The sequence below is a fragment of the Dysidea avara genome, chromosome 12 (genome assembly GCF_963678975.1).
Source record: "Dysidea avara chromosome 12, odDysAvar1.4, whole genome shotgun sequence".
Taxonomy (NCBI): Eukaryota; Metazoa; Porifera; class Demospongiae; order Dictyoceratida; family Dysideidae; genus Dysidea; species Dysidea avara.
Window position 1 is genome coordinate 25,527,545 of NC_089283.1, and position 27,896 is coordinate 25,555,440.

General features: G+C 40.2%; 4 protein-coding genes and 1 long non-coding RNA gene across 9 annotated transcripts in view; 2 read left to right on the forward strand and 3 right to left on the reverse strand.

The window, feature by feature from the left end:
• Positions 1 to 2,304, forward strand: part of LOC136241574 (cilium assembly protein DZIP1L-like) — a 9,997-nt gene extending 7,693 nt beyond the window's left edge. For both annotated transcript variants that reach the window (XM_066032802.1, XM_066032803.1), the window contains exons 26-34: positions 461 to 591; positions 644 to 670; positions 723 to 861; positions 1,151 to 1,300; positions 1,391 to 1,451; positions 1,504 to 1,542; positions 1,649 to 1,716; positions 2,061 to 2,122; positions 2,169 to 2,304. In XM_066032802.1, the coding sequence (XP_065888874.1) occupies positions 461 to 591; positions 644 to 670; positions 723 to 861; positions 1,151 to 1,300; positions 1,391 to 1,451; positions 1,504 to 1,542; positions 1,649 to 1,716; positions 2,061 to 2,122; positions 2,169 to 2,257 (766 nt within the window). In that variant the 3' untranslated portion in view covers positions 2,258 to 2,304. The remainder of the gene's footprint in view (positions 1 to 460; positions 592 to 643; positions 671 to 722; positions 862 to 1,150; positions 1,301 to 1,390; positions 1,452 to 1,503; positions 1,543 to 1,648; positions 1,717 to 2,060; positions 2,123 to 2,168) is intronic.
• Positions 2,245 to 3,452, reverse strand: LOC136241577 (thiamin pyrophosphokinase 1-like). Its single transcript, XM_066032809.1, has 8 exons — positions 3,312 to 3,452; positions 3,179 to 3,262; positions 3,058 to 3,127; positions 2,941 to 3,013; positions 2,800 to 2,895; positions 2,616 to 2,753; positions 2,456 to 2,567; positions 2,245 to 2,411 (listed from the first exon to the last, which is right to left on the reverse strand). Exons 1-8 carry the CDS (start codon positions 3,349 to 3,351, stop codon positions 2,281 to 2,283), a joined length of 744 nt encoding a protein of 247 aa, XP_065888881.1. The 5' UTR covers positions 3,352 to 3,452; the 3' UTR covers positions 2,245 to 2,280.
• LOC136241578 (mediator of RNA polymerase II transcription subunit 4-like) lies at positions 3,371 to 15,527 on the reverse strand. 2 transcript variants are annotated; one of them, XM_066032810.1, is made up of 8 exons: positions 15,438 to 15,527; positions 15,251 to 15,390; positions 12,492 to 12,607; positions 12,225 to 12,282; positions 12,090 to 12,176; positions 4,957 to 5,118; positions 3,559 to 3,602; positions 3,371 to 3,509 (listed from the first exon to the last, which is right to left on the reverse strand). In XM_066032810.1, exons 1-8 carry the CDS (start codon positions 15,494 to 15,496, stop codon positions 3,447 to 3,449), a joined length of 729 nt encoding a protein of 242 aa, XP_065888882.1. In that variant the 5' UTR covers positions 15,497 to 15,527; the 3' UTR covers positions 3,371 to 3,446. The 2 variants fall into 2 exon arrangements, with proteins under 2 accessions (XP_065888882.1, XP_065888883.1); XM_066032811.1 differs by lacking the exons at positions 3,371 to 3,509; positions 3,559 to 3,602 and adding an exon at positions 4,188 to 4,534.
• LOC136241585 (uncharacterized) lies at positions 14,501 to 15,244 on the reverse strand. The gene is made up of 2 exons (XR_010694348.1): positions 15,066 to 15,244; positions 14,501 to 14,756 (listed from the first exon to the last, which is right to left on the reverse strand). It is a non-coding gene; the product is annotated as an uncharacterized lncRNA (long non-coding RNA).
• LOC136241575 (proline-, glutamic acid- and leucine-rich protein 1-like) lies at positions 15,340 to 27,710 on the forward strand. 3 transcript variants are annotated; one of them, XM_066032806.1, is made up of 16 exons: positions 15,340 to 15,683; positions 15,876 to 16,037; positions 16,818 to 16,898; positions 16,951 to 17,040; positions 17,304 to 17,559; positions 20,424 to 20,544; positions 22,350 to 22,431; positions 22,506 to 22,600; positions 22,662 to 22,745; positions 22,794 to 22,911; positions 24,081 to 24,116; positions 24,165 to 24,228; positions 25,416 to 25,451; positions 25,510 to 25,565; positions 25,615 to 25,791; positions 27,123 to 27,710. In XM_066032806.1, the coding sequence occupies exons 1-16, from the start codon at positions 15,537 to 15,539 to the stop codon at positions 27,600 to 27,602; spliced, it is 2,085 nt and encodes a 694-aa protein (XP_065888878.1). In that variant the 5' UTR covers positions 15,340 to 15,536; the 3' UTR covers positions 27,603 to 27,710. The 3 variants fall into 3 exon arrangements, with proteins under 3 accessions (XP_065888878.1, XP_065888879.1, XP_065888877.1); XM_066032805.1 differs by having other exon boundaries at positions 15,342 to 15,683; positions 22,344 to 22,431; XM_066032807.1 differs by lacking the exon at positions 25,416 to 25,451 and having other exon boundaries at positions 22,344 to 22,431.
• The last annotated feature ends 186 nt before the right edge of the window (positions 27,711 to 27,896 follow it).

The following is a 27,896-nucleotide window of genomic DNA, read 5'->3' on the forward strand; positions in this document are numbered from 1 at the left end:
CAGGAAACGAGCAAACCCTCCGAAGCCATTCATCTCTAGACTACTTGTATAATTTACTGCACCAATAGGACTTACACTATTATATCGTCATCTTGATAATCTGACATCCTGAGCATTAGTGATTGTAATAATGTTTCAGTGTACAATTGTTATGTTTGCTGAACTTCCACTAACATTTTGTCATACCTGCTGTTTCCTGCTGTGTGTTGGGTTGGTCACATGTCATCATTCCTCTTGTGATTACAGAGAAATGTTGAACTAATTCAACGTTGATGCTCATATGAATACCAGTTACCAAAAGGACAAATTCATATTCGTATATCTATGTCACATGTGTCCCAGAGCTCTTACTAACCTTCTCAACAAGTTATTTTCTAGTTCTAAGCAAATGTTGAGTTATCGCGTATCATAGGGTGTCCTCTGTTATATAACACACACTGGATCACATGATCACACACAGGTTGGTACAAGAACTAAACCAGATGATCACTGCAACATACACACCCACCAAACGACCACTCACACCCACCAAACAACAGGTGGTAACAATTAGAAGTGATAAGTCACGAGGCCACTCCCCTCCACCAACAGGTAAAGTGTTAATGTATGTTCCAGTGGCTTTGATTTATCACACTTAATACAGCATCTACTACAGGAGGATCACTACCAAGTAAACAATGTTGTCAATAGTGACCAGATTATATGACTGTTGTGTATATTAGCTACTCCAACTAAGAGACACACTAAACCACCACTGGTCTCCAAACTACCAACTAGCAGTACTCCACAAGTTGCTGGTCCCAGTAGTGTAGTGACGAGGACACAACCCACACCTGCTACCAGAGTGGATGACAGTTCTTTGTTAGTCAATAATGTTGTCTCTGTGTGTTGTGAAGTGGTGTAGTCTCACCATCTAGCTGGTATTGTGTGGGTATGGAATAATAGCCATCTGGTAACTCTCTTCCAGTTTATGTTGGCACTGCCTAAAATCTGGCAGAGCTAATTACTTATAATGGTGCAACACCACTTGTGATTAAACTGTTAACAAAGCAGTATGGCATTATTACCTCTACCTGCCAGTGGTGAACATTACCAGATAGTCATTAGGCCTAACATGTAAGCTTGTAAGAGTATGTGTGATGCCTTGTAGGAGTGAGGAGTCTGAGACTGATAGTGTCTTGGAAGGGGCACCCCCTAGTACAGCCCCACCCCCACAGACCAGCATCATAGCTCCACTGTCCCCCGTCAAAGTGTCACACTTGACTAATGAACAAGAAGATAGTCCTTGGGATAGTGAAAGGTCAGCAGTTCTCTGTGCAGAACCCAAGATTTTTTTGCAAGGAGCTGGTTTTATAGTGTCCATTATAATAGAGGTGGTCTCTTGTTACAGTGAAGCTAGTGGTGATGATGTAGGAGTAACCAATCGACTGACAAGTGACAACACCAAACAAGTAAGAACACTACACCTCGCTACACATGTTATCGTAGTTATGATCACTGCAGCGTGCTATGACCAATAACAGTATGGTCAGTACAGTCAAGGTGAGGGGGCTATACACTAGACACTATTTATCAACACTACACACACTAGTGAACACTCTATGGTAACTGAAAAGTGTTAGATATCAATGTATCCCATCTTGTGTAGCCATTTGAACCAAGTTCTGACTCTGAGGAGACCTTCTCTCTCACTGAGATATCAGAAATACCAGCTGGGTAAGTTGTTTTGTTGTTTAGGGTAGTTGCTGCTACTGTGATTAATGCCCACTGTGTTAATATGACCACCTCATTATAGTGACCATGTCAAAACAACAAAGGGCCACATTATGTGGAGGGTGCACAGGTGGTGATTAGGTTAAACAATTAGAGCTGGCTAAACAAGTTTTTGTATAATTTCTTTGAAATCAAAGCAAACTCTCTTACATTAACACATTTTGGTCCTAACAGGCTGGTCATTACATTTTTTATTAGAGGAACAATTGCAGTAAAAAGGACCCAGAATAGGGAGGATAAAAACAATACTTCACAGTCCACACAACTATTGTGTGTTATTACTATAGGGAGAAGGCTAAACCACACCACACTACCACTACAGCTGGGGTGAAGCCTGCAGGATCAAGGGGTGGGTGATATATTAGCTCATAATAATATTACATGACATAATATAGCGACGACTTCACTAACTACTGTAACTGCAGTTGATTACGATGACATGTCAGATTTTGATTCCGACCTCGAGATAACTCAGTTAACATAATCTTCATCAATACATGATCATTATTACAAATTGCTCAACTTATGTGACATTGTCCACAGTAATGTACCAGTAGTTTCCACGGTAACCTCCTTAGCTCCCGGCAATATTAAGTTACTGGTACTGATCAGTGTTCCAAAACTCATCGCATCTTTGTCTATTAACAATATAATAATGTATTTCATTGTTAGCAGGTCTTACTGAGGTTCCATTTTAGTCCAGATGTGGTTACACTCTGTACAGCTCCTGCTATTGGTATCAGTCCACAATGACCTTCCTCCAGGCCAGTATTCACTGGAATATGGTGCTGTCCCTACAGTGTTACTATTAATAACAACATCCTAATATGGTCACTACTAACAGGTGGTAGTAGAGTAACTAAAGAGTCATCTGACAGAAGGATGGGAGGGGCAGCAATTAAGAATAGACTGTTAATATTACCGATAATTTGATCAAACCTGCCCCAGCTGGCTGCATTCATTACAACAATGTTGTCAACCTAACATATGGCAGGATATCACTAATGCACTAATGGTGTGTTGTACCTTGACTATGCCAGTGTTATTAAGGTGTGTAATATGGTTAAAACACTTAGTCAGGTCAGTGGTATCTTGATCATCAACCTGTACTACATCACTACCCTACAGTAGGCTATATGTACACTATAGTGGTGTCTATATTTGTACCTTTTCTTTGTAAAATTGGACGACTTCTTTTCTGATGGAGTCTAGGTCTCCACAGATCACATGTGGCACATATCTGGGTGTGTACGTCACCCCTTGTTACTATAGTGATTGACTCACTTGTTCCTGTCTTCCTTCATGCTGTCATATAGTCTGTTACTACCACCATCAGCACATACCACTAACTCACCTGTGTATACAATGACACAACTGAACACCACATACACTAGTCCACACTTACATTGTGTCCATATCTTCTTCACTAAACCCTCTAGTCCACTAAGTGGAGCATTACATATCACAATAGCCAATGATTGATGGTGTTCTATGTCCACCAGATATCACTACATCTGTTAACAAGAACTAATTATTACCTCTTGACTGTAAACAATCTTGTATCGTACGAAGAGACATACTAGAATGAACTGTCACGTGACGCGAAACAATTAATTTTTTTTCTTCTAAATTTATTTGTGTTTTGATAATGACAAATTACTAATAAAATAATGTTAGTCATCTTCGGAGGAAGACGATGAAGAATCTTCTGATATAATTTCCGGTTCTTCTGTCCTCTACATGACACACAATGACGCCGTAATACACCATGAAGTGGACACTTACTCCATTATTCAGTAAAGCAGCAGTGGCGGATAAATCAGGAGGCCCTGCATGTGCGAAATTGAATTACACCAACTTTTGACACACCCGGGACTTTTAGTACCTAAACACCTTTTGCCCAATGTTATAATTATAGTTTGTGTTCAGTACGTAGTTGAATTATTAACTGTAAAATAAGTGTACAAAATAATAGCTAATAGCTAGCTTTTCAAAAAAAAAATTATTACATAAAATTATTAGTTATTTCAAGTTCGTTTCCATTGGTGCATTCACACTTCGTTGTTGTTCCTTTGCTGTTGTTGGCTTGTGCATTTCACGAGTACTGCTGCATGATGGTTCAACGCTGAGTAGGTAGCATTTTGTCTTTCTAGTCTTTAGCTAGCTTATCTCCACTTCACACGCGATGTTGCTGTAGCGTTCACAGCTGGTTGTTGTTAGCGGGCTCTGGGCTACCGGAATTGGAGCGGCTGTGCTGATGATTTTGCTGCGGCATCTTGTCCAAAGCCGAGAAGGTATACAGTACTCCAGCAAATGGAGAGAACATCGTACTGACACACATGTCGAAGCGGTTATAGGCTCCTTTCGCCAATTTCTTAGCAGTATCACCATTCAGTTGGATCTTCTTCATTTTATTTAGCTCTCAGTTCTGTTCTCAGCTCTTCAAGTTTCTTCGTTTTTGACTTTCTGCTCTCACTAGGCTAATTCACTGCTTTTATAGCCAAGAGGCCACACTGATTTCCTGTGTAAACCAATGCGCCACAAATATTTATCGAAGCCGAACAAGTTAGCCACAGCAGGCCACTGGAATGCGCTACACCTTTAGTGGTTAAGTGGAGCCATACAGTCATAGCCTTTATGCAAAGGGACTAGAATCCTTCACTGTACATAGCTCACAATTAACAAGTCGTTTGACAGTAAAGGAGAAAGAAACAACAGTGCTAAGTGAGCCAAATATTTGTAGGACTTCATTCCAAGGTAGCTATATTAGAACAGAAATTAAAAAAAAAATGGCCGCATTGTATTAGTGATGTCACTACACCACAGACTAGGAATAGTAGGATAAACTTCACCAGCTGGTGAGGACATTGAGCCAGAGTGAGATAAGGATGTGTTTCCTACCATTTCAATTATTATTTTATGTCATTACAGAATAAACTGTCCTAGTTACTAATAGGATGTTATGGCACTAAACAATGTGTTCAGGCTGTCTTGTCACCAGCTGGCAAACACAGTGCAGGACTTGATAATAACACTGCCCCAATCCTCACTTCTGTAGAATACTAGGAGCACAAGTTGAGTTGAGGTGAAACTTGTGTACTCGATTGCTTGCCAATATGGTGTATGTATCGTATTTGAATTTTAATAACACAATCAGAAGTATAGCTAGCACCTCTTAATTACCTTGGAAAGATCTTAACGGTGGTGAGTCTAGTTTTAACTTCTTATTAAGGTCGTTCCTTTCAGCTACGTCACTGCCAGGTACCTCTGATAAACTGGAGCTCAGCTTGCCAAGAAAACCACCTCTCATCTCAATGTCATGTGGATAAGGTCTTCTAGGATCACCTGTAATGTAAGTGATATGATGGACCAACAAAACCCAACCCACTTTACAGCTAAGCACTTTACAACTAGCAGACATACAGTGGCATACATCCCTACCTAAACTGTCTGGTTTATACAATAACCAAATAGTTGAAGCTGTAGCCACTTCAAAGACAAGTGAAAATCACTAACTGTTGTAATGAGATTTAGAACATTCTGCCTACACTAACCTATGAGAAGCCATCCAACTTGAACGATTAACCAGAAATTGATAAGGCGCCTCTAGACTGACCAAAGACACCAAATTGCTTCTTCAGCATACATCCTTATAAGGAATTACCCACTAGTGTATAATTATAGTTACACTGCTAGGTACCTGCTGGTACAAGCTAATACAAAGATATTTAGTAGTAGCTACACGAAATGCTTCAGGGATGAGGCGTCCATGTGTGTGTAGATTATATCAAGATGTTTGTATGTAAATATTTAAGCACAAAAGAATTTTTATAAAGGAAACCATTCCACGTGTTGTGTGTATACCATATTATAACACAAAGGAAGGGCGTAGCAGTTTTCAATAGCTGCTAAACTTGGGTTCAATTCATACACACTTGAGGCCCTCAAGTAGGAGTGAACACAGACTCAACTTCAGTTGGCCAACCTATTCACATTATCAGGCAACAAATTGTACAGTAAATTATGTTAACAGAAATTCCAAGACCACAAGGATGTCATGCTTGACTCTACCATACTATATACCCAAATAACTAACATACCAGCATTACTCATGATTCAGTTTAACATAAGGTGTTACATACCTACAAAGCAGAGTTCAAAGGCAACATCAAACTGTCATGCTATGCTAAACATTGTTTTAGTAACCTATACAATGATATCTCTTAGAGAAGTGATTACACAGTTACTGACTGTGTTGGAATACTAAGGGATAGTTTGTTAGATGATTCTCATGGCAACAAGTTAGGAATGTTCCCATTATCAACTGATCAACTAATAACACACTAGCCTACACTGGCTTGTTATAATACTAACACAATATATGAACTGTTATTGTTTATTAAACAATGTTAATGATGTGGTTTACTCTAGAAGTCAGGGGTCCATTCCACACTAACCTGTCACTTATTCCTACCACTTGTGAAAATGTATACATGTTGACATAGTAAGGTGTCAAAAGTAAGTGTCAAAGCATTAGGTGATTTATCACACTAACACATACCCCACATGACAGTATATACTGCAGTGTAATGGTCCATGTACCCCTTACTTAGTGATGTAGTTTTATGTCACATGACAGCAAAGGATAGTACCTCTGTATTGTGTCAGTGGTCATTGCAAAACTAAAGGGAAACACCACAAAATACGTTTTCCTTAAACACTGAGTTGACATTAGTAGACATTAGGAGGGTCAGGTTTGTTGAGTCAGGGATGACTTACCAAATTAGCTAATGTTTTATCTCACGATATCCTGTTCTATGTGTTACACCCACTGTGCTGTGTGACATAGCAATTCCTTCTTCGAACATTCTTTAAAGCCATTTTAACAGGAACCAAAGGCTTGCCAGCTTGAGAATTATGAAACTCATTCATTCCTTAAAGCCATGGTTGGCAAAATATGAAACCGGCTCATTCCTTAAAGCCATTGTTAGAAGATAGTTTTGTAGTTCTCTACTGACAAGTCGTAGGTTCTTGCCGATAATGGCTTTAAGGAATTAGTCAGTTTTATGTTTCCAAGTACGAAACTAACCTCATTCCTCCAAGCCATTTTGGGCAAGAACTTGATAGGCTTGTCAGCTGAGAAATACGAAACATGTTCATTATAGGAATGTATAGACACTTTTTACCATATTCATAAGGACATGTTAGCTACAGATACCATGCAGTCTATGATGAGACTGACGCAGGTCAAATTACTGTAAAATGCTGTGAATTTGCCGTCAAACTGCAACAATCTGATACCATCACAGTATGACATTAGTGGAATGTTTATAATGTACAAAACTTAAAGATGGTGAAGCCACATACTGGAAGCCTTATGGAGTCCTCTTGCGGGCACCATGGATTGCAGGGCTAATGGGCCATCAGCCACTAATGAATTTACCAACTTGTAATACTGTCACGACCACTGAAGACTGTAGCTCTCACTGAATGCACTTACTGACCACATAGCTAACTGAATAATCACAAGTAGGCCTCATCATAAAATGATTATCAGTTATTAAAGGGTGACATGTTCTAGGGACCACAGCTCTTGGACAGTGTATCCAAATATGGTCAAACAATGTACTAGCTTGGCAGCACCATATGTCAGACAAATTGACACATAGTACAGTAGTGGTTACTATGACAACACAAAGTACTGTAGTGGTGAAGTTCCCCAGTGGAATACCCAGAAAGTGGGATGAGATGGTGATAGGAAATGACACAGCTTACACAATGACATTTTAAGTTGACAATATGCCACCACACCCAAGTACTTTACATAGTTGGATAATGCAATCCTACAAACTGAGGAATTCTCAGAGTAATAGCTTAGTGATAACAGTGACACACTCTATACTTAACATTCCAACAGTAAACACTATGTCACAGCACATACACACACACACACACACACACACACACACACACACACACACACACACACACACACACACGCACACACACACACACACTAACGAAGCAAAGCAAAGCATTTGGCCAGTTACACTTTCCCATAAACATTGTGTCACTCAGGTGCCTACAAGTCAAATCCTGCTGAGACAGAGCTAGTGATACTGTACCGTGTCTCATAAGTGAAGGTGTGGGCACCCAAAGTCCCACTTGACCTTCATCCCATGGCCAAATGACAGCAATACATTTAGCATACCCACGTGTACATGACACGACACGACACACGACATGACACACATGGCATTGCATACACACTTTTATGTATGCTATCTGGTATGCTCAATGATCACTCCAACACACCACCACAGGTAGCAAGTTAAAGTGATTCAATGCAGAGGAGGATTAGTAATAAAATAATCACATTTAGTAGATCACTTAATTGCTCACATCATTGTTGGTAGCTATGAGTCATTAATTTTATCAACCACATCATTGGTCAGCGGAGGTCCAGTGGTTGGTGGAATGTGTGAGGCAACTCAACCAGTGGAGCAATCATCACAAGGTTTGTTCCAGGGTCTAATACTTGGTGATGTCCAATTGCCATTCCTTGAGCAAGAAAGTTTACTCACATTATCAAATGGAGGCCTGTTTACACTGGGAAGCATCCAACAATTCACATAAAGGTTAACGTTGGGTTCACAACCTCTATCAGTCATCCTACTAGTCCTGCCCCAGGAGGATTCCCCTGCACTACACTCTAGTACCTGGGTAGTGTGCTGTACCCCAAGGCTGACTCACTGTTTTGCTCAGACATGCTGGAGGCTTTGGTTTGTAGTGTAGTGTGTTAGGGTCCCTCGTGTCAGTGTTACAACAGGGCTTCCTATACATGCAACAATCATGGATTTATAAATAGCTTACTCAGCATCCTTTGAGTAGGTGGGTGGATATCTCTCATGGAGGATAGGGATGGTGGCAATGCTGATCCTCAGACAGGCAGTGAAGAGATGTTCATGTAATACAAGTGCTAGTCCACATAGTATGGGTGCTTTGTGTGTATGCTTGTGGGACATGGGCACCCACCATGATTCCATATAACATTAAACCTCAACAACACTTTAGAAGTTGTTTTACTGAGTACACCTTCATCAGAGGCAGCTAGCTGTACCCAGTAAGACCATCTTGTCTACCTGGTAAACAGCTTCTACCAAGTGAGGATATTCTAGACTCTAACAACAAAACTACTGAACACTATCGAGAGTGAAATTAAATAGACAAGATTCTGACAAAACTCTCCACTTAAAAACACGGATTCTTTTGGTCCACACCTCACACCAGTTAGTACATAACACACTACATATACACACAGAATATTCCTAGACACTTTTCTAACAGGACCTAGCCCTGTACAGTGCCAAGATGTCTGCAAAATAGAGAGAAGTTCTACAGAAACATTTCTTTGTATTCTAGAGTCTAGAGCAAAAAATATTTATCACAGTGAAAAACCTCAAAGAAGCCATTGAGCAGCCCAGCAAGTGTTAGTGGTTAACCATCAAAATATTTGTGTGACCATCTGCTAAACCTATTGTAGTTGATGTGATTATCACTGGACCACTAAAATGATTGACCTCTACCCAGTGTGTACACAGCTTGGTCATCTCTGTGTGTTGTTGTTGTTCAACACATGGGCACATTCCACTGGCACTTACATCTTTCAATAACAAAATAAAATAAAATTCCTTACTTCACTGATAAATATTGAGGTCAGCTCATAAACAGCTCTCCAATGAGGACACTTGTCCAAAGACTACACACCATTACCTGTGATATGGTGTGGATAGTGTTCTCACTTGGAGGTACAGTACAAGGAACATCCTCTACCAAATTAAGGACACAACAGAAAACACCACCATGATAAGGACAAAGAGGGGTGTGCAATAATGAATTTTTTAATATTGCAATAATGTATCTCATTATCACGATTATCACTTACATGACTACACACATAAATACTAATTAGATATTATAAATGTCTCTAATAAAATATCGCTGCATCACTCATTATGCAGTTGTGCTTGCTTTATGGGAACTAGTATCATGACAAAAAATTAAAAAGTATTCATAGCTGCCACATGTAGTTTACAGAAGTATCTGGAAATTTCCAATTATCGTGATAGTGTGATAATGAACATTTTCGTGATAACGACTTTTCACGATAATCATTTGTTCACAATTATCACACAGCACTAAGTTTGGTCTGGTTAATACCTCTTAAAGAGGACCACCTTTTTGTCGTAACAAAATATGATGTGGTCCCAAAGTGTCCATATATGGTAGTTCCACTGCAACTGTTTACAAGCTAGGACAAGATGGCTGATCTTGCTAAAATTAGTAAGGTATTTTAGCCTTATCCTGAAATGGCTGCATGTAATTGGTTGTTTGCTATCAATATTAACTTGTTGACAGTTCTGTTATTTTAGCTACCAGATAAGAACAGGTGATTTGCTTTATTCTAATTATATACTACATGATCACAGCATACACCCCGAATGTGTTTACTAGACTAGAAATATGGACAACTTGGGACTGTTTTGATTATCAGGTAGTTTATGTACTAAGGGATACTTTGGGACCTTAACTAAGTGTCTGGATTATGTAGGTGTCCTCTAGAGGAGGTAGGATATGAGTTGAGCACCACTTGACTTTAATTGATTACTATTATCACGTGGATCTCAAACATAACCAGCCAACAATACAGCTCACTAGGGTTTAGTGGATAAATAGATAGTGTGTTACACAAACAATATAGAGTTGTATAGATGATTGGATTGGTTATCGGAAAACCATATAGCTGTGCTTTTTGTATATCAGTATTGGATTGGGGTTGCTGTATTTGGTGGATCATTGATCGACGAGTTACGGATTGACAGATCACGTGATGAACATATTCCACTGCTCATTGGAGATGTTTATTACTATTGTGTCAGTGTTGTAGTATACTTGGTATAATAACTATTTTACTAATGATGACAAAACGCTGCACACTTCACTTCAGCACTAAAATGCCCACGCACTGTTCCAGATTTAAGGATTTAGCTACGGCAGTTTATGGTCATACGTATATAGTACATCTATATAGTCCACTATCGGCACTGCACTTGTACATCATTAGCCATGGATAGGCAGGTGTTTGAGAAGACTATGGATTTTATTGACTTCTGAGTAAGTTAACTTGGTGAGCTGATTAGCTATTGATGATCTTCTTTATTGAAGCGAAGATTCTGAACAGGAAAGCAGGTCAATTCAGCAGTCTGATGGCCAGGGCACACTCTCCTTCCATAAGAAAAGAAGATAAAATATAGAATGATCGTATGATTACAGCTGTGGCATGGACTGGCTGTAATTCTTCCTGACTAAAATACTGGCTGGCTTAGGCTATACTTCAGTTTAATCAAAGGTAGTAGACCTAATCTACAAATGTAATAATGTGATGTCGGCGGCTTTACCTTCAATTGTTACAGTGATCACGTAGCTAGCTAAATCCAGGAATGGTGTGTGCAATGAAGTGATGTGTGTGCAGCGTTTTGTCATCAATAGTAAAATAATTATTATACCAAATATACTACAACACTAACACAATACTTATAAACATCTTCAATGAACAGTGGAATGTGTTCATCATGTGATCCATCGATCCATGATCTGCCAAATACAGCAAGCCATTGGATTGGCACCATGATGGACAAAATAGCAGGGACAGATATTATTAATTTAGAAATCATGTTCATGTGCACCAAATGATGTTTACAAATGTAATTGAGTTACATTTTCCTGTATTACAATGTTGTTATTACTGCTTCAGTGTACTGTCAGCTGTTGTTATAGCAATATATACTGGTGCTATAAACAAGCTAAATTGATCCTTCACAATCAAATTTCTAGTAAAAATTGCTACAAAATAGACATGCTGTGCTATATAGGATTGGCTACATTTATCGGCTTGAAAATATTATCCAATATCAGTTATTGAAATATTGACAAAATCTCATATTGGTACAACACTAAACTTCAATGCAATGTGCTTAAGGGTCCCTGGATTTCTGGGCAAAATAGTGAAAATTAAAAGTCAACATTTCACACTCCTAACAGGGAATTTTTCTTCTCCAAAAAAGTACCTTTTCTTGAAGCTGACGCGAAGCACCATCTAAAGATCTACTGAGCCCTAGTGAACTACAATGTTTGCTGGTTTTCTGTTGCAACTATTGAGACTTGTGTGAAAATTACTAATTATATGATTAAAGTAAGTGATACACATGCACATTAATAGGTTAACACATTATAAACTCATTCCCACAATCACTTACTAGGCTGCCACCCTACAGGAGACACAGTACTATTGGAGAGACTGATATGATGTGAGAACTGTATCAGTTGTTGAGACTCCACCGGACCTAACAGGATGAAGTGTCTCAGTCATTGTGGACATCGTTACTACTCACTTTTATTAGCTTGTTCTGCTGACTTCAGCAATTCCTTAGCTTGATATAAACTACCTTCCTGTAAGGGACACAAACACGTTATGTAATGGAGACAATCTTAACGTGGGTAGTACCACACTCAAGGTTCACAACACATTACTTTTCTAACTAACGAACAAGCCTAACACCTGGTACCATATTTGGTAGTGCAATCATACATCAAAGAGTTGTGATATGTGATCAACATCTTATGGGTTAATATCCTAACTAACATGATAGATAACTTACTAGTAACTTCTCGGCATCTTGTAGTCTCTTTTGTAGTTTGGTTACTGCCTCCTTAGTCCGAGTGAGTTCTGCCTCAGCTTCAGCCAGTTCCTTCTTCTTCACCCTCATCTCCAGTGCTGCATAGGGTGAAGTAGTTATTAGTGTGTGTGCGTGTGTGTGTGTGTGCAGTGTAGTGTAGTGCAGTGTTGGCATTTGCTTCCCCAGTTAATACCAGGTACCCATTTGGGTGTGCTGCTTCCCAGGTAGTGTGATTACCAGGTGATGCTGTAGCCACTTGACAACTGTCCATGTCTTACACGGTGGGTGAAGGTACAGGTGGGACTTCAGGTGTCCACACCTTTACCTGTGGGACATGGTACAGCCTCCTGTGAGTTACTAGTCCTGCCCCAGAAGGATTTACCTGTGCTGACTCCTAGCACCCGAGTAAGTGCACAGGTGTCCCAGTGCTGCTTCACTGAGTAGGTGTGACCGTGCTAGCACGACAGCTGAAGTTTTGTGTGTGTGGGCGTGTATGTGAGGCAGTGGCTGGCCTGATAATCAAAAGGTTCTATGCCCGGTTATGCTAATTTGGTGTTGTTTCCTTGAGCAAGAAACTTTACTCCTCACATTGCTCCAGTCTACCCAGCTGTTTAAATAGGGACCTGGTGGCCTGGAGAAGCAGCCCACATCAATGGGTACCTGGGGAGGAAATGCGAATTGTCCATGTCTCTCATAGTGGGTGAGGAGTCCAGGTGGGATAAGACTTTGCAAAAAGAAAACTCTCCTACCAGCAACTAAGACTAGTGTGTGTTGGATTTGCTTGCACATGCTCATCACATGGGTGTGTCCCAGTTTCACTGGTGTTGGTGTTACAGTGTTAATGACAGTGTCAACTAATAGATATAGTGTAGTGTGTGTTACCCTAAGTCATACTATGATGATAGTCAGTTAAGGACACAGAAAATCAGAGCTGTGTACAGTATCCATATATCTAACACAGTTAGTTAGTCACATGATCTATACACCATCTATCTTCAGGGATCAATTGGTCTGTTCTCAGTGCAACTTATATAAGAAGATAAACAAATTTGAGATGAAGCAACTATATTCATATTATGAAGGGAGATCACACTTGTGATAAACCACTAGAGCAATATAGTGTTGTGAAGGTTGGTCATGTATTGTATTGGTACCAAATATGGTACAGCCTGGTGTTGATACTGATACTTCCTTATATTACACTCACAACAAGTATGGATAATGTAGTACTTACTTTGTTCTTAGCTAGGGAAGTCATGTATTATGTTGAGGAGTTGGGGTGGCTGAAAGGTTTGTAAGGGTTTTGGGACACACACATGACACAATTCACAGTATTAGGGTTGAGATGTGACACACAGCAAATAGAATTGATCTTGACCTTGACTGACTTGATCAGTCACAGATCATAGAGCAGTTGCTATTGACATTAATCCCTTGTGTGACTTGTCTTGTGTCACCAGAATTGAGGCAGAGACCACAAGCCGCTCATATGAGGTGTTACTCCAATAGTCATTGTACCACTGCTCTCTGTCACTGTGGTCAAAGTTGTGAAGTTTGATTTTAACCATCGACTTTCGTTAAAGATTGTGACTCACTAAGCAAAAACCTGACTTATTTGCATTTTCCTCAAACTTCATTTTCTAACTTTTTTGTTGTCTAGAAGGAAACCAATGGGCATGTTAAAGTCTCAGCCTTATCTGGTAAATGCTATCAGAGTTAGTGATAGACTACAATAAATTTGATTTGTACAGTGCCTATACCCAGAGTTGGGGTCGTTACACTAAAAATGTAACTAGTTACATATTACTTACCAAAAAAGTAGCGAGTTACATATTACTTGCTACTTTGTCATGTAACGTGTTATATTACTCGTTACTGTAAAAGTAATATTATTATGTAACGCATTACCCCCAACTCTGCCTATACAGGAAAATATTTAGACACTTGTTTAATCGATCATAAGTCTTTAGTGTAATGGACTATGGAGTTGGTACTTGTGTTATTCTATTCACCTTGAACTGGGGCATTCATCAAGGTATAGATTTTGGCCTAAATACACTCAGCAAGAAGGTTGTTCAAGCTAAGACATGGTGATAATAAAGTTATTACCACAACATAATCAAACACATGTACACTGTAACTCACTAAATTAATTACACTGGAAAAGATCATGATACCAATTGTGGGAATTGTTCTATTTCCCACATTAACTTTGTAATTCCCACAGTGGAAATCTTGAATTGTTTCCTGTAAAATAGAATGGACTGTTCCTAATACTGGGTTACAGCAATTCTGGAGAGATAATCCCAACTTTGATAATACAACAGTAGTACATGCTGAAGAGTTAGCCTTACTAAGAAATCATGTTTTTTTTTCACATAATATGGCTTCCAGAATTGCACACAATAAGCTTACAACGGCATTCTTTCTCTCCATAGAGGCAAATATGTAGGTATATTAGTTATTTCAATTTCAGTCTTCCTTCAAAGTGATTAAAACATGCATAAAATTATTTATGCACACCCATTCTAATCCATTGTATATTTAAGTACTTACAGAACTATACAAACAAGTCGGGTTATCGCTCAGTGGGTCACAATTTCTCTTGTATTGATCACCGACCATTTTTGTTATATTTTCATGTGACCATCCATGGTAAACAGCTTGATCATTTGGAGCGAGCATTATAAAGTAGAGTGTGAAATATCTTAATGTGGTGAGGAAAGCAGCTCCTCACTTACCATCATCAACTAATTGTTGTGTCTCCTTGTCCCTGGAGTTTAGTTTCTGAAGGATAGTGTTCACGTGACTACTGTTAGCACTGGGAGGTTGTCCATACGTGGATGGTTTGGGGTCGACCACTATCGCCTCACATAGTTGTCTATACGGGAAGGGTGACTACGGTATTATACGGACCAGTTCACTCACTTCACTAATACGGAGAAGTCGTCAATACAATAAGATAATTTCTCCTTCACCGTCACCATAACCCACAATCACTAGTTATTGGTGTGCACTATATGGAACATGTGTGCTGCTAAATCGGACGGGACCAAACGCACGAGTGATGAAGGAAGCGAGGCGGTTATATCATATATACGGAGCCATCACAACCCAGCGGTGGAGTTGTTCGCTGCTAGCCTAATGGAAGATTGGATGAATTCACCAGAGAAGGCACGTGATAAGTCACTTATCATTAGTTAACTTTTGACTTCAATTTAATCTTCACTTTAATCTTCACTTTACTCACCTTGTTATACCCACACATATTTCCTTGAACTTATGATTGTAGTGACATGAGAACGATCGGACTCGGTATTGTATGTAGTATTGTGGAGATTAAGATGGTTTTTATGTGATTAACAGATTAAGGAGATGAGTGAATTATGTGTGAAGTCCCTACAACAGTCAGATGATAACAGTATCACTTGTTTGATATATCTACATCATGTGATCCATCATACACCCAATGACATCATTGATAAGGAACACTACAAGTGGTCATCATGTTTGATACAAGCTATCAAGGTGGGTGTGGTGTGATGTGTACTTTGTCATACAGTATGATAGTACTGTATAGTAGGGACCACATAGGAGTAGATTAAATTGTATTCATGGTCTCCACAATCCTATAATTTAGGTGTAAAGTCATCAGTTTAGAAGTCAAAACATGCAATTAATTAACATGAATTCTTTTTGATAGTGCTTAACGTATGTCGTACCTCCTCTAATTGTGCAAGGTATCTTGAGCACAGTAGGGATATAACACTTCTTATTGTTTTACTGTGATTTAATATCATGCACTACTCCAGCTTGTTTCATTGCTTTTTATCGATGTGCTATGGTCCCTACTATAGTTGAAAATTCCAAATTTTGTTGTGTACTTGTTACAATATGAACTATATACAGTGTAGAGTTAGTAATCCACACTTCTCCAGTAGTGACTGTTCTATTGGAGTATATTAGAGTGACTGTATGCTCTAATAGAGTAACTGAACAGATTTCCAAGTATCATAAAGGTTTGCACATTCTACCATAAATCAATCGAAATCTCTCCTTACTTTACGACATGGCAGATTTGGTACCTCTTCACCTAGCTGCAATTAATCCATCATGGGCTTACCTTTGTCCTCTTTTGTGTTCCATTTCTTTTCTCCTCTACCACAAATCTATTGGTTAGTGGGTAGTGTGTTAATAACTTCTTGTGACAGCTATCACAATTGTCTGTAATCTCCATAATGGATACAGTGGTGTAGTGTTCTTTGTTTTGTTTCTAAGGTAATCATATGACTTCATTTTGTGGTCTAGTCATGTGATCATAGTAGAAATGTGGAGTACAGTTACCATAGTTACCAGGTGTTGAAGAGTTTCCTAGATGTCATCGTGAAGGTGAGTCACATGAGAAATGTGGGTGTGGTCTTATGGCATGTGATGCATACAGTGTCCTGAAGCTAGTCGACACTTTTCTACCAATCAACTTCCATCGTTGATACAAGTGTTGTTGTCCTTCAGGAACACTGCTCCCCCCCAGGTGAGAATTATTGGTTGTGTGTTTAGTAGTGACCCTGGGACCAGTCATCTGAATTGTGGTCCAGCTATAAGTTGGTTGTTTTGTTAAGGTAGTGTTTATAATTGTGTCTATCATTACATAAAGTTGTATATTGTTATAATGGTGTGTGTTATTAGGGTAATTTAGTAGTGGTCAGTCCAAGTGATGAGGTTTCACCATAATAGATGCAGACAATTCCTTAGCAACAATGTACAGTGATGTAGCAGCTATATCTTCCCCTTCAGGTTACTAGGTACATTCTGAACTGTGTGTCAGTTTGTCTTCATTACTACCCATCTCTGGCCAGCCAACATTATACCTCATTAAGTGTGTGGGCGTTTGAAGGTCTGGTTAGTCCCAGCCCGGCAGTATCCAGGGAGTCCAGTAGAGTGTTAGCGTTGCTAGGGTATGATGTCACCTCATGGGAGAAGATTGTTCACAAGTTATGTGGTGAACTAAACTACCTCATTAATGTTGCTTATGCTCCATTCACTAAACCAGGTGAGTTGCTGAGAGATGTTGTGATGGTCTTAACATATGATATAAAATTCTGTGATAACAATATGATGTGTTGTGATGTAGAAATGAGAGTATGATATTGAATGTACTGGTTGTTCAATTAGGGAGTCTTCATTACTGTATATTGTATTGTATTAGAGTATTTGTTTTATCAAACAGTACGGTAGTACTGTTTAAGTAGGGTTTGCATCAAAAGTGACGCACCACCAAAAATGCCACCTTTAAAAACGAGCTTACAAACTTCTTACGCGACGAAAATCACCTTTATGGAATAATATTAGTCCATCTAACATCAAACGTAGCATTAAAAAACAAGAAAACTCTTACTGGCGGCCGGATATGAAATTTTTAAAAAATCATCAAAACTCGAAATTTCATCTCACTCACTCACTCACTCACCACAGTTGCAAGCCTAGAGCCCAAACGAAGCAACGCACGGTCACCATTTTACGCCACAACAACAAACTCACTGGTGGGATGTGCTTTTTGGGGTTCCGACGAGTGTGCACCCTGTGCTCCTTGTCTTTTCTTTTATCTTCAATCAGGCTGCTTGTCTTCTTCATCCACCAAAACCATATCGAGGCGTTAATTTTCCATATCAACACTTTCTTTAAGCAGCATAATAGACGCCACAAGATTATTTAAGGCGCTTAGACTACGCTACTGTATGGAGGTACCAGTACTCCACGATAGGTCACAAGATTACGCCCATTCTTATTATCAATCTATCGATCGAGACCACGATGACCACGCCCCTTTTATGCTAGCTGTATTTGTGACCACACACCTTCAAGTTGGTAGGCTGATTCGAGATACTCTAGGCTAATAATCGATCAAAACCACGATGACCACACCCTTTTTGGGAAAGCACACATCTTTGCAGGCTGACTCGAGATACTCTAATACAGCAGTCATCCTAATAAAACAGTCACATATTTATAGCTAGCTGTATGCTTTAACAAAAAAACTTAGTATATTAATAATTATAAATTTAAAAATGAAGTAGGTTTCCAAGCGATGGTAGCTATTACAGCATAGCTCAGTGTTGAATCCCTACTTTGGCATGGTATCTAATTCTCTTCGCCCACGCACGTGTTTTTCGAGCACTGATCCGTCATTCTTGGTCGGATTTCAATCGGATCGGTACCATTCAATTCTAGAATTTGAGACAAATCTTATGATCCAGGATTGGTGGCGATTCGTTGAACTACGAAAAATACCCTTTAAACCACCATAACTACCCTAGGAAGACACTAATTCGTCCATAACTTTCTTGAGACCCTTATCGTGTTACCAGCCTTCCCCATTCCCCAGTCTACACTAGACTTTTCTCTCCCCTGTGGCTGACAGAACGAGAAACGTTAAAATCGAGGCCATAAAATTTTCAAACACAAACTCCTCCCAGGTTTTTCCCCCGATTAGCTTCAAACTCGCTAAATCAACTACCCGTCCAAATCAATGTGTCATAAGGTGGTTTTCGTGTCTATCATTACGTGCTAACTTTGGTTGCGAGATACTTATCACTGTCAATGGCCATTATAAGTTTACGATACGCGTATACGGCATCCCGGTATACACGCGTTGCCAATAGAAATCAGATGACGTCACGGTTAAAATTTAATATCTAAAAGCTTGCAGTGAGATAGGATCAATCACTTTTTCATGATTTAACCAATCACATCAGCGAATTTGATCATGTGATCTGGTGTGTACGCTATCATCCGGCAGACACACTCGCCAGTATAAAAGGAGATTTTTGTAGTGGGTGTGGCCAGTCCACGACTACTTGACAGAGACTACACATGAAAGATTCATCGGGAATACACAATCTGCACCCTGCTGCACTCATTACAAGGATAGACGTCCTGAGGCCTACACCGCTGTGCGCTAGACGAAGTATAACTACAGCGACATGAAGACAGGCAGGAGTCAGGGAAGCCTAAAATTGAGGATTACCAGCACACCACTGCAGTGGAGAAGGAAACAGTCAATAAAGGAGAGTTTCGTAGTGGGTGTGGCAAGTTTACGAGCGATGATTATTTCTATCGGGCTACTGGACAGAGACTACACAAGGAAGACTCGCCGGAAACACACACTCTGCACCCTGCTGTGCTGTCCACTACAAGATAGACATCCTGAGGCCTAGCTATACGAAGTATAGCTACTGCGACAAGTAGACAAGCAGGTCAGGGACTATAGACAGACCTAAAATGGAGGATTACTAGCAACACCAGTGCAAGGGAAAATGAAACAGTCAACAAAGGATAGTTTCGTAGTGGGTGTGGCAAGTTACCATGGAATTATTACTCCGACCAGGCTGCCTACAATGACACACTCTGCACCCTACAGGACTTTCATGTATTCACACAATAGCTCACAATTGTCTTAGTATCACGCGCATTTTGCGCGGGTACACCTAGTAACAATTATTTTGTGTTCAGTGCCAAAGTAGGGATTTCCCACTGAGCTATGCTGTAATAGCTACCATTGCTTCATCTCTTGTTTCACTACTTTTTATCGCTTGGAACCCTACTTCATTTTTAAATTTATAATTTTTAATATACTAATGATAATATTTGGAACAACACATCTATGTGGTTTAAATAACAGCCACGGGGGTTTATTGTGCCAGCCAGTACTAAAATGCAATGACCATGCAAAGTGTGACATTTAACTAAGCAAATGTAATAGCCCTGACCCCACCGAGTTGGTTATTTGTAAGATGTGTGTTTAGTTACAGTTGAATAACATTTTTCTTCTAATATTTTCATGCCAATCAAATACAGTGTATAGAGCATGCAATAATTAGACCATTACCCTTAAATTATGGCCATGTTTGTTGCTAGGTGATAGAAGTGTCCAGTTCACATCATCACTACCTTCCCTACCAACCAGTGAACCAGAGAGGATAGCAACCATCAGTCAATATTATCAGGTCATTGTTAGGACACTAATCTACTTGTTGAGGTGAATAACTTGTTAATCCTGTGTAGTGTGTGTGTGTGTGTGTGTGTGTGTGTGTGTGTGTGTGTGTGTGTGTGTGTGTGTGTAGTGTGTGTGTGTAGTGTGTGTGTGTAGTGTGTGTAGTGTGTAGTGTGTGTGTGTGTGTGTGTGTGTGTGTGTGTGTGTGTGTGTGTGTATAGTGTGTGTGTGTGTGTAGTGCGTGTGTGTGTAGTGCGTGTGTGTGGGTGTGTGCGTGCGTGCGTGCGTGCGTAGTGTGTGTGTGTGTGGTGCGTGTGTGTGTGTGTGTAGTGTGTGTGTAGTGCGTGTGTGTGTAGTGGGTGTGTGTGGGTGTGTGCGTGCGTGCGTGCGTAGTGTGTGTGTGTGTAGTGCGTGTGCGTGTGTGTGTGTGTGTGTGTATGTGTGTAGTGGGTGTGTGTAGTGTGTGTGTGTATGTGTGTGTGTGTGTGTGTGTGTGTGTGTAGTGTGTGTGTGTGTGTAGTGCGTGTGTGTGTAGTGGGTGTGTGTGTAGTGGGTGTGTGTGGGTGTGTGCGTGCGTGCGTGCGTAGTGTGTGTGTGTGTAGTGCGTGTGTGTGGGTGTGTGTGTGTGTGTAGTGGGTGTGTGCGTGCGTGCGTAGTGTGTGTGTGTGTGTATGTGTGTAGTGGGTGTGTGTGTGTGTGTGTGTGTGTGTGTGTGTGTGTGTGTGTGTGTGTGTGTGTAGTGTGTGTGTGTATGTGTGTAGTGGGTGTGTGTGTGTGTGTGGTGTGTGTGTGTGTAGTGTGTGTGTGTGTGTATGTGTGTGTGTGTGTAGTGTGTGTGTGTGTGTGTGTGTGTGTGTAGTGTGTGTGTGTATGTAGTGCGTGTGTGTGTAGTGCATGTGTGTGGGTGTGTGCGTGCGTGCGTGCGTGCGTAGTGTGTGTGTGTGTAGTGCGTGTGTGTGGATGTGTGCGTGTGTGTAGTACGTGTGTGTGGGTGTGTGCGTGCGTGCGTAGTGTGTGTGTGTGTGTGTGTGTGTATGTGTGTAGTGGGTGTGTGTAGTGTGTGTGTGTGTGTGTGTGTGTGTGTGTGTGTGTGTGTAGTGTGTGTGTGTGTGTAGTGCGTGTGTGTGTAGTGGGTGTGTGTGGGTGTGTGCGTGCGTGCGTGCGTAGTGTGTGTGTGTGTAGTGCGTGTGTGTGGGTGCGTGTGTGTGTGTGTAGTGCGTGTGTGTGGGTGTGTGCGTGCGTGCGTAGTGTGTGTGTGTGTATGTGTGTAGTGGGTGTGTGTAGTGTGTGTGTGTGTGTGTGTGTGTGTGTGTGTGTGTGTGTGTGTGTGTGTAGTGTGTGTGTATGTGTGTAGTGGGTGTGTGTGTGTAGTGGGTGTGTGTGTGTAGTGGGTGTGTGTAGTGTGTGTGTGTGTGTGTGTGTGTGTGTGTGTGTGTAGTGTGTGTGTAGTGCGTGTATGTGCGTGTGTAGTGTGTGTGTGTGGGTGTGTGCGTGCGTAGTGTGTGTGTGTGCATGTGCGTGCGTGCATGCATGCATTCATGTGTGTGTGTGTGTGTGTGTGTGTGTGATGACTGTGAGAAGTCTTCCTTTGTTTGGCTCTGTTATCAACTAAAGAAGACGACACACGATGCCTTGTATTTGTTAAATTGCTAATCTTTAACGTTAATTGATATTAATAGTCTTGACATGTTAGTTGGGAAATTATTGCTACAATTTAATTAAATTTCAATCAATCGTGTTATTAATGAGTTATTAATCTATCTTGAGGTATCAGCTCATGTGATCCTAAAGTGTCCTCCTCACTCAATAGTTCTAGTCCATTTTATAATGTGTAGTGTTGTTAGCTTTAGGTGTGATGGGTCAGTGAAGGTGCCTCTTCATTTGTTGATGACTGTCATCTGTCAGCCGTTCAGTCTTGTGCCAGACAAGTTGGTAGGTGGGGCTCATTTGCTGTAGCTGTGGCAGCAGCAACAGCAGCAGCAGCTATTAATGCTTGTGTTCTACAGGAAGGTAGACATTCCCTGGAGCTATTACTAGTGAAGTCATCATTACCACTGTTCTACTCTACAGTGTTCATATTACTGGCGGTGTTGATTAAATGGTGTGTGTTCTATTAGGGGAGTTTAGTGTATTGTGTTTATCATCACATTATCATCATCTAGTGTTGGACCTCATCTCATCCCGTATTCCACACTGATCAGTCAATTGTTCACTCATACCTTAATGTGGACCTCATCATCATACCAGTTTGTGATGTCTTGTGTTGTCATGGTGATGTGTACCATCTCCCTCAGGCAGTTACGTTGTGTTGTCTACCATTGCCTTGCCAACTGGCTGTCCATCTGTAAGTGTCACACATCACATGATCACATAGTGGGTGTGGTCATTGCTGACACAAATATAACCAATCAGGTGAGGTCATTACATCATAATAAGTCATGTTATCTGAGAACAACACAGTAGTGCATGGGGGGCATAGATACACGACTGGGATTGGAAAAAGTGCCACACATCCTGTATATTACCTGTACATTTGACATCACTGGGTTAGATATGAGGTGTGTTTCACTTACTACTGCTTTGAAGAACATGAAAAGACTAACATTTCTTCATTAGGTTTTGTGTAATATGAAAGGTTGAGCGATAAAAGTTGCTTTGGAGGAAGCTACTGAGTGGCCTTTCCCATAGAAGAAACTCATGTCATGTTGTTTCAGTATCACTTCTACACTGAGGTACGTTTTTTTTCCTGCAGCCTCTACACACGCTTCCTGCTATCAAATAATGATACATGGCTTTTTAGAACACCATTGGTCATTAGAATGGAACAGAACGATTTATAGGTGACATTCCTGGTTTAAATGCTTTTAGTTACAACTTTGGTGTAATACCCTTGTGTTTCTGTTCTTGTAACTCTGCACGGTTGTTGTTTAGTAAAACTATTTGTCTTTCGAGCTTTAACAAGGCTATATATGGTGGCACCCTACACTACCGGGTTCTAATCTCTCTCATAAAACTTGCAATTGGTTAGCATGTGGTGTGAATTACATGTTTGGGAATCACATGCTCATTCAAAACACGACACATGGCACCATTTCCAAATCCTATTAAGCGTTGTATATGTATGATTGGGGAAGGATAATGTTGTGTTTGGAATTGACATCATACAATATTGTGAAACTATTTTGTGAAATTTACACAAAGGATTAGGGTTGAACCTCAAAGGTGGAAATGATGTCATCAATTGTAGAATAATTTATATTGTCCTTAACACCTTTGTTAACCACATGTGCTATTATCCTGAACCTATAGATTCCCCAAACTATTCTATTGCCTTATATTGTCCGAGGATCCTTAACATGTCTGCAGTAGATGTTGTTCAACAGATTGTACACTAGTTGACTAAATACTCTAATAGAACAGTCAATTTAGTATTCAGGTAATCAAGGTCATAGTGTAGTGTTAATAGTAGTCATGTCCTAGACCACTCCCTACCCTAGTTACTATAGCAACACCTAACTTGTTAACAAGTGAATATACTCTGACAACACAACTACTTATGAGGTCATATTACATGTCAACAGGTGTCATCGTATGGTGATGTTGTTACGGGACCAAAGGTGGGCTGGTCCTCTATCATGTGATCTCATGTGATCTCTGCTATACAGAGGAAGAAGAGAAGACAAGTAAACAAAATGGTCGACATCTCTAACTCTACTCAGACCAGACCAAGTATGTATTAGAACTGTTGAACCCGTTAATGTGGACACTTGAGGACACCTACATAATCCAGACACTTAGTTAAGGTCCCAAAAATAGTATCCCTTAGTACATCAACTGACCTGGAAATCAGGACACTTTGATAATTAGGTCACTATTCGTTGGTACCAAGGTGTCCATATTACACTGGTCCCCAGGTGTCCATATTACACTGGTCCCAAGGTGTCCATATTACACTGGTCCCAAGGTGTCCATATTACACTGGTCCCAAGGTGTCCATATTACACTGGTCCCAAGGTGTCCATATTACACTGGTCCCAAGGTGTCCATATTACACTGGTCCCCAGGTGTCCATATTACACTGGTCCCAAGGTGTCCATATTACACTGGTCCCCAGGTGTCCATATTACACTGGTCCCAAGGTGTCCATATTACACTGGTCCCAAGGTGTCCATATTACAATGGTCCCTAGGTGTCCATATTACACTGGTCCCAAGGTGTCCACATTACACTGGTCCCCAGGTGTCCATATTACACTGGTCCCAAGCTTAAGGTGTCCATATTTCACTGGTCCCCAGGTGTCCATAGTACACTGGTCCCAAGGTGTCCACATTACACTGGTCCCAAGGTGTCCATATTACACTGGTTCCCAGGTGTCCATATTGCACTGGTCCCAAGGTGTCCATATTACACTGGTCCCCAAGGTGCCCATATTACACTAGTCCCAAGGTGTCCATATTACACTGGTCCCAAGGTGTCCATATTACACTGGTCCCCAGGTGTCCACATTACACTGGTCCCAAGGTGTCCATATTACACTGGTCCCAAGGTGTCCATATTACACTGGTCCCAAGGTGTCCATATTACACTGGTCCCAAGGTGTCCATATTACACTGGTCCCAAGGTGTCCATATTACACTGGTCCCAAGGTGTCCATATTACACTGGTCCCAAGGTGTCCATATTACACTGGTCCCCAGGTGTCCACATTACACTGGTCCCAAGGTGTCCATATTACACTGGTCCCCAGGTGTCCACATTACACTGGTCCCAAGGTGTCCCCAAGGTGTCCATATTACACTGGTCCCAAGGTGTCCACATTACACTGGTCCCAAGGTGTCCCCAAGGTGTCCATATTACACTGGTCCCCAGGTGTCCATATTTCACTGATTTCGCTGTCACTTGTCATTTTCCCTGTAGTTATCAACCACAAACTAGTTGTGGCTGCTTTGACTGGTAAGTCTTGAAAGTCTAACATACGGTATGTATACATTGCCACCTCTGGTTGCCATAGTAATGGACAGGATGTTACAATATTGTTCTCCACTAATGACATCATATCAATTAGAGGTGATCACATGATCTAGTAGTGGGATCATGTGATCCTATCATGTTACAGGGTTTAGAACAACACCTTATCAAGATGACATCATGTGATGCTCTCCATTCAGTTGTCATGGTGATGGTATTGCAGTGTGTAGCTCGTCTGATGACCAGCTCATGTCACAAGTACACACCTCCTGTTTCCTGGGCAACAGCAGTGATCTCTAAGGCTTGTCATAGCAGTGACGAGCAGGTTAGTTAGTGACACATCAAACTACATGAAGTAACTTTGTGTGAAATATATTGGCACATTTTACATATGCTGGACAACTTCACAACAGCTTTATTTGTGATGGTTAAATTGTTGCTACAGTGAACCCTTGTTTGTGTTGTGTTAGTAAGTATTAACAATTATGGAAGAAATTCCACACTTGTACCCCAAGTGTTTCGCCTAGGGATTACTGGGTAACCAGTATGCTATAGATTTCAAGACACATAATTTTGTGCAAAACTTAGAATTTTGTTGTTTTCCACACACACTATCTAATCTTAATTGATTTTTTCAATCCTGAAATTTTATGGACAGCTGAACAAATGAAATTCATATTGCTTGAAAATTGTGCATATACTACACATCATAGATAATGTATGGAACACATACATTATCTATGTATACATTAACATGGCTACCATTGAGGTAACCAAGGTAACTTCCTCAATAAAAGATAGACCATTTGAATAGAGAAAATTTTATACTGTACAAGATCGAGATACTCTAATAAAGCAGTCACACTACCCTCAGTATAGTTGTGTCTTGCCTTCTAAATTTTATAAACCAGGTGTGATGTGGGCGCACACCTGGTTAACTGAATTGTTTTTGTAAAAACATGTGTATGTATCTATCTACCTACCTATGTTTGTCTGTACACACCCATGTGAGCAAATCCTTTTGGTTGGTAAAGAAGTCAACCTAAACACTAAATGAAACATGTATTAAACTTGACCATAGACATGGTTTGCATTGAGGTGGTTTCTTTTGGCTGGTTTGAAATACGGCTGTAATGAATCTCTACAAACTTTGTGAACTACCTTCCCATTGTGCTCTTCATGTGAGCTACCAATAAACACCATATATAGCAGGCTTCTTAGGCTACTATGAAACATGTAACTATTCAACTCGAAATGGGACGTGTCCCTATGTACGTGAACAAAAATGAAGGGTATCCTTGAGGTTTTGTAGAGAGAATTGCAGGAAAAAACACTATAGACAAATTATAAAACAGTTGAGAAGATACGTACTTCTGTGTGAAATAATTTGTTGAAAGCTATTTGTTCGAAATGCACTTCCTTAGCAATGCATAGCAACATAACTAGGGAATTACAAAATGATTCACCAATATTATGAAATCTGAAATTACAATAACTGTATGCACAATACATTATTACAAAACAGTTAAAATATAATTATTTCAAGCGATATAACTAGTGCCTGGTTTTAGAAGTAACACAACATCAACTTGTTTCTGGCTACACCTCTTCAAAGGGTTACCATATATGGAGTTGTTATCTTGCCACCATTGACAGGTCAGAGCAACTGCTCTTCAACTGATGTACCAACATGATGTCACCAACCACTTTCCATCACCCCAATTAGTGCCCTCTACTGACGTGTTATCACAGAATCCATGCAAGGACTTGTGGGACCATGGCAAGTCAACAGTAGATCAACACAAATCAAATGAATACAAATCAACAAACTATCAAGACAAACTACTATGGGATCAAGACAAGACAACAGAACACCAAGACAAGTTATTGTGGGATCAAAACAATTCAACAGACCGAGACAAATCAATAGAGGTTCAAGACAAATCAACAGAGGTTCAAGACAATCAAGAAGAGATCATCATGATAGATGCTAACAGCAGTAATGATGAAGGAGACACCATTAATGATGTCACTAAAGATTTGATGTTATCATGTGATACTGAAGAAGACGTCACTGCTGAAGTTGTATTGAAGAAATTTGTGGAGGACAGTGACATGTCAAGTGATGAACAATAAACCATGTTGATGTTTATTACATTTCAATTACTTCAAATATTTAAAATTAGGAGGTAAATTTGTCAACACATCTATCAATTCAAATTATGGAATTATTGTTGTTTATAACTTGTTATCAGAACACAAGATAAGTTCTTAGTATGTGTATAGTTTCTACATTAGTTATATTAGGATGGTTGAGATTATGAGAAGATTTCTGGTTGAACTGCCACAGAAATATGGACAAGAATTAAATGGAACAAAAATCTACTGAAGTTGTTTATATGGAGTAGTCAGTGGTGTTTGTTTAGTTTA

What these genes read in the sequence shown, in the direction of transcription:
- LOC136241575 (XM_066032805.1), top strand. Translation starts at nt 15,537, where the DNA reads ATGTGTGCTGCTAAATCGGACGGGACCAAACGCACGAGTGATGAAGGA. An exon ending in GTTTGATACAAGCTATCAAG is followed by an intron (nt 16,038 to 16,817) that starts GTGGGTGTGGTG and finishes TTTGTGGTCTAG; the next exon opens with TCATGTGATCATAGTAGAAA. An exon ending in ACACAAATATAACCAATCAG is followed by an intron (nt 22,912 to 24,080) that starts GTGAGGTCATTA and finishes ACATGTCAACAG; the next exon opens with GTGTCATCGTATGGTGATGT.
- LOC136241578 (XM_066032810.1), bottom strand. Translation starts at nt 15,496, where the DNA reads ATGGTGACGGTGAAGGAGAAATTATCTTATTGTATTGACGACTTCTCC. An exon ending in AAGATGCCGAGAAGTTACTA is followed by an intron (nt 12,283 to 12,491) that starts GTAAGTTATCTA and finishes TGTCCCTTACAG; the next exon opens with GAAGGTAGTTTATATCAAGC. An exon ending in CTGCTTTACTGAATAATGGA is followed by an intron (nt 3,510 to 3,558) that starts GTAAGTGTCCAC and finishes TGTGTCATGTAG; the next exon opens with AGGACAGAAGAACCGGAAAT.
- LOC136241577 (XM_066032809.1), bottom strand. Translation starts at nt 3,351, where the DNA reads ATGTCTCTTCGTACGATACAAGATTGTTTACAGTCAAGAG. An exon ending in TAGTTACTCTACTACCACCT is followed by an intron (nt 2,568 to 2,615) that starts GTTAGTAGTGAC and finishes GTAACACTGTAG; the next exon opens with GGACAGCACCATATTCCAGT. An exon ending in TGGACTAAAATGGAACCTCA is followed by an intron (nt 2,412 to 2,455) that starts GTAAGACCTGCT and finishes TATTGTTAATAG; the next exon opens with ACAAAGATGCGATGAGTTTT.